The sequence below is a fragment of the Salpingoeca rosetta genome (genome assembly GCF_000188695.1).
Source record: "Salpingoeca rosetta unplaced genomic scaffold supercont1.4, whole genome shotgun sequence".
In the NCBI taxonomy this organism is placed as follows: domain Eukaryota; class Choanoflagellata; order Craspedida; family Salpingoecidae; genus Salpingoeca; species Salpingoeca rosetta.
In genome coordinates, this window is record NW_004754930.1 from 1,700,460 (window position 1) to 1,705,459 (window position 5,000).

The following is a 5,000-nucleotide window of genomic DNA, read 5'->3' on the forward strand; positions in this document are numbered from 1 at the left end:
ATTGAGGAGGGCAGGGAGTGCATGGTGTGGAGCATGGTGTGGAGCGCTTGGTGGAGAGAGGGGAGGGCAAGATACAAGGCATGATTGGTGATGGCCAATCAGCAGCTTGCCGCGCGAGGTGCATGTTGTGGGTTGTGGGGTTGTCTTTTCTCTCTGCGAAAGAAATTTCGCGTGGAATCCCGCGCGTGGAAAATCGTGCACATTTTTAGGGCGTGGGAAACGTTTGGCGGGCAACCACGCGTGGATTTTTTTGTTTAATTTTTTTTTTGCGTCGTGGTGCCAAAGTCAAAACTCCTCTCGCCGGGATTGCTTTTCTGCTTTTGTTCTGCTGCACCAATGGCCGCGGGCATTTTTCTTTTCGCGCTCCATCCACCCCTGCTGAGATCTCTCTTCCCCGCCTATCCACCAGCAAAACACACCACCGCTTACCAGACACAATGGCACCCACCAAGGCACCCACGGTCACGGACCTCATCAAGGAGGCCATCGAGAACCTGAAGGTCAAGGGCTCCGCCAAGGGCGTCAGCCGCACGGCCATCAAGAACTACATTGGTGACCGCTCCACCATTGCCCGCATCAACCTTTCCCTGAAGCGCCTGGTCGCAAAGGACGAGCTTGTGCAGGTCAAGGACAGCTTCAAGTTCAACGCCAAGGCGCTCGCTGCCAAGAAGAAGGCAGCAACCAAGAAGGCCGCCCCCAAGAAGAAGAAGACCACCACAAAGAAGACCACCACCACCAAGCCCAAGAAGGTGGGGTTCTTCTGCGATTGCTTTTTGTTTTTGTGTGGGGTTGATCCATATGGGAGCTTGCCTGCGTGCACCAAATGCCAATGCGCACTATCCACCATGAGCCCGCCTGTGCCGGTCTTGGTGCGAGGTGGCATGGTTGATTGGTCCTTGGGCTTTGCAACACCGCCGGACACGCTCATGTGCACGGCAACCCCATCAGACGAAGCCCTCCCCCTCTTTTCCCCCCCCCCCCCCGCTTTTGCTCCCTTATTTGTTGTGGATACCCAATGCATATTTCGTTGGCCAACGTATTTTGGACCCTGACAATATTTTGCGTGTGTAACCCACCACCTTTTCCTCATCATCACCGCACCACCTCTCCCATCCATTGGCGATGCCAACCGCGTTCCTACGCACCTTCTCACCCATCTCCCATCCTTTCCTTGCTCCACCTCACAGTCTGCCGCCGCTAAGAAGAAGAAGACGACCAAGAAGTCCACCAAGAAGACGACCACCAAGAAGGGCGCCAAGAAGTCCACGAAGAAGACGACCAAGAAGTCCACCAAGAAGTAAACAGGCATGGCCCTGCCAAGCTTCGTGTGCTTGCATTCACGGGCACGCTATTCTCCCCTCTTTCATGTTTTGTTTGTACGCCTCCTTCATCTCTGCTACCCCTCTTCTGTCCTTAATCTTCCTCTCTCGCTCTCTCTCTCTCTCTCATGGTCGTGACTATGTCGCACGATGTACGTCTGTGTTTTGGCGAGTTGCTTGTCTTATGATGAAGCAGTCAAGTCGCGTGCGTGCGTGTGTGCGGAGCGTGACGTCTCTTGAGACCTGTTCCCCCATTTCTCTCCCTTGCCTCTGCCAACCTTGTGTTTCAACGGGCTGGGTTGTGGTGTCTTTGGCCGTGTTTGCTGTGCACGTCTGTTGGTTCGATCGCGCGTGTACGTGTGTGATTTCATGTACTGGGTCAATTGCTGCCTGCACAGAGCAGAGATGCTTGTCGCTTGGCGCGTTCCTTTTTTGCCCCTTGTGTCTTTTTTCGATTTGTGGGCATGCCAGAGCCAGTGTGGTGCGTGCGCCCTCTTAAATGAGGTGCACTTGCTGGTTTGGTGTCACATGTGTGCATGTGCGTGGATCGCCGGGTTTGCTCGCTTCCCCCTTTTTTTGTATCCTCACGGTCTTCGTTGAGGATTGCTTGAGCACTCGGTTGGCTGTTCTGTTGTGTCTTTGTCCTCATGCCCACAACGGCATAAAGAGCAGAAAAGCAAGTGCCACCAACGCGCAGACGGAAAACGAAAACCAAAAAATCATGGTGCGCCCACTGGCTGCGTTGATATTGGGTGGTGGTGGCGGTTTTTTGTTTTGTTTGTTTGGGTTTTGGGCGCCTCAGAAATCCGGACCTTTGCAACGTAACGGTACACGCAGGTGCTTCAAGGCATGAAATTTGGCGAAAGAAATGTTGTAATGTAGGGGTGAAAAGGAAACAGCAAATTTCGCTATGATACACGCAAAAAATCTCATGCCTCAGTTGTGTGGTGCTGTTGTTGCTGGGCTGTGGTGGATGTGGCGGATGGGGTGATGGTGAGCTGCTGTGCTTGTTGCGCAGCATCTTCAATCTCAGCAGAGGTTTCCGAGAGAGCGAGGCGGCGTGGGGATTGGCTGCTGGAGCTTGTACTTCCCAACGCAAGGGCTCGCAAGCTCCATGTTCGGCTCTTTCTTTCTTCTCCAGGCGCATGGCCAACCTAGATGGTGGTGGTTGGTTGGTTAGTTGGTTAGTTGAGTTGGTTGGTTGGGTGGTTGATTGGTTGGTTAGTTGATGTTGTTGTTTAAGGTGTTGTTGTTTAAGTTGTTGTTGATGTTGATGTTGATGATGATGATGATGATGATGATGATGATGATGATGATGATGATGTTGTTGTTGTTGTTGATGTTGATGTTTATGATGATGATGATGATGTTGTTGTTGTTGTCGTTGATGTTGTTGTTGTTGTTGTTGTTGTTGTTGTTGTTGTTGTTGTTGTTGTTGTTGTTGTTGTTGTTGTCAGCTTGTGAGTGCCAGCTTTGTGACCAGTGCATGTGGTCGTTTGGGACCAGTCTCAAACACAAAGCACCAAAAGAGGTGGCAGAAAAAAAGCACACACCAACAAGCAGCACCGATGGCAACGTACCGAGAGGCGCGGGTTGTGCGGGCTGAGAATGGAGTCTCGGCACACCTTGAAGTCTTTCGTGTCCTGATCGCAGTGCGAACCAAACAACAAGCACGTGAATATCAAACAACAAGAACGTGAATATCAAAGAACAAGAACGTGAATATCAAAGACCCACACGCGAATGGAAGCGCACACACACACACGCACGCACACACACGCTCACACACACACATACACACACACACGCGCACACACGCACGCACACATACACACACACACACACGCTCACACACACACACACATACACACACGCGCGCGCGCGCACACACACACACCATACACACAATCCATGCCCACATGCTCTATACCTGGAACAGCTTCTCGCCCGCCGTCGCCGTGGCGGCGCCGCGTGGTTCAAGCTTCAGCGATTGCTCGTACATGATGTCCTGATGAAGACAGACAGTGCGTAACCAACCGACCAACCAACCGACCAACCAACCAAGCAGCACCAACAGTGAGCCCAAGCCCATCACAACCTCAACACCTCAACCAGGCGCTCGCACGATGACGAGTACGCTCGCGTACACAAACCACTCTTGTCGCGCACCTCGAATTGCTGGATGGAGGCCTTTGAGCCATCAGGCAGCGGTTGAGCCCGCTCATGAACAGGCGGCAGGCGCAGCAAAAACTCCTGTTCGTGTGCGTGTGTGCGTGAATGTGTGAGTGTGTGAGTGTGTGGGTGTGTGTAAGTGGCGCACTCACGTGCCAACAACTTCGATGGCATGTCTCCTGATGGCATATCTTCCCAATACACAAGCACACACACATACACACACACACGCACGCAAGCCAACAACACACCTTGATGATGTCTTCGGTTGCCAGGTTGTATGTGCGGTTCTGGAACTGTTGAATGGTCATGCACGTCTCTCCAACCAGGCGCCTGCAAGTGATTGTTACGCATGCGTTGGACATGGTCATGATCAAAACAGACACACACACAGACACACACAGACACAGACACAGACACAGACACACACACACACACACAGACACACACACACAGGACCAGAAAGACAGAGGGACAGAGAAATGGTAGACAGACGCAGATCAGACAAACAAACACACACACACACACACACCACATCGTACCGTTTGGAAAAGTTGATAATGTCTGAGCCTTGCACGTCCTTGCCGGGTGCGGATGGGTCGAGAGAGAGATAGTCTGGGGAGCCATCCTCCATGAATGTGATGTCAGTCAGATACAGCCCGAGGAACGGGATGCATGGCGGTGACGCCTGCGCAATCGTCTGTAACATTCGGCGTTGTGGTGCAAGGAGGTTGAAACGAAATGAGTTCGGCAGGCAGCAAACGACACTTTTCCACACACACGAACACACACACACACACACACACACACACACACACACACACACACACACACACACACACACACACACGAAAACACACAAACACACACACACACACACACACACACACACACACACACACACACACACACACACACACACACACACACACACACACACACAACACGCGCGCTCTCTTCAATGCTCACCGCCCGCAGGTTGGCGTGATTTGAGCCACCGACTTCCTCCTCAATTGCAGCAAACTTCTCCATCTTCCGCTCCGGAACCGCCTATATGCACACACGGGCACCGCAGGTGAGTGTTCACGAATTTGCAGGCAAAACAGACTTGTACGCAGAGGCAAACACGCAGACTATGACAAGTCAATGATAAGAGAAAGACTACACAACAAAGTCAAAACAACACAAGAACGAAAACACAACCGAACACAAACACGCAAAGACATGCACACACACACACACACAACACAAAAACACAACACAACACAACCCGACTCAACACAACCCAACAGCACGCACCGCCCAGGTGTGTTTGAGGCGCGAAATTGCCGAGTTGCGCAGGGCCTCCTTGAGCGCCATCAGCGAGTTGAAGTTGTTGAGGTGGCGAAGTTCAAACAACACCTGCGATTGAAGTGTGTTTTGTGTTGCAAAGCGGCACAGATGACACGGACACATGGTGGAAGGTGGTGGTGGTCACACATGTCAACAATGAAGGCGCAAGCAGGTGAC

General features: G+C 52.1%; 2 protein-coding genes across 2 annotated transcripts in view; one reads left to right on the top strand and one right to left on the bottom strand.

Annotated features, from left to right (window-relative positions):
* Window positions 1-274: 274 nt before the first annotated feature.
* On the top strand, window positions 275-1,301 carry PTSG_01441 (uncharacterized protein; the record flags this gene model as incomplete). Its single annotated transcript, XM_004997359.1, has 2 exons — window positions 275-749; window positions 1,188-1,301. The coding sequence occupies exons 1-2, from the start codon at window positions 438-440 to the stop codon at window positions 1,299-1,301; spliced, it is 426 nt and encodes a 141-aa protein (XP_004997416.1). The 5' UTR covers window positions 275-437.
* Window positions 1,302-2,174: 873 nt separating this feature from the next.
* PTSG_01442 (uncharacterized protein) overlaps window positions 2,175-5,000 on the bottom strand; it is a 10,153-nt gene continuing 7,327 nt past the window's right edge. Inside the window, exons 22-29 of the mRNA XM_004997360.1 lie at window positions 4,791-4,892; window positions 4,461-4,541; window positions 4,034-4,191; window positions 3,743-3,824; window positions 3,489-3,572; window positions 3,250-3,327; window positions 2,900-2,962; window positions 2,175-2,473 (exon numbers count right to left, since the gene is read on the bottom strand). Coding sequence (XP_004997417.1) covers window positions 2,249-2,473; window positions 2,900-2,962; window positions 3,250-3,327; window positions 3,489-3,572; window positions 3,743-3,824; window positions 4,034-4,191; window positions 4,461-4,541; window positions 4,791-4,892 — 873 coding nt within the window. The 3' untranslated portion in view covers window positions 2,175-2,248. The remainder of the gene's footprint in view (window positions 2,474-2,899; window positions 2,963-3,249; window positions 3,328-3,488; window positions 3,573-3,742; window positions 3,825-4,033; window positions 4,192-4,460; window positions 4,542-4,790; window positions 4,893-5,000) is intronic.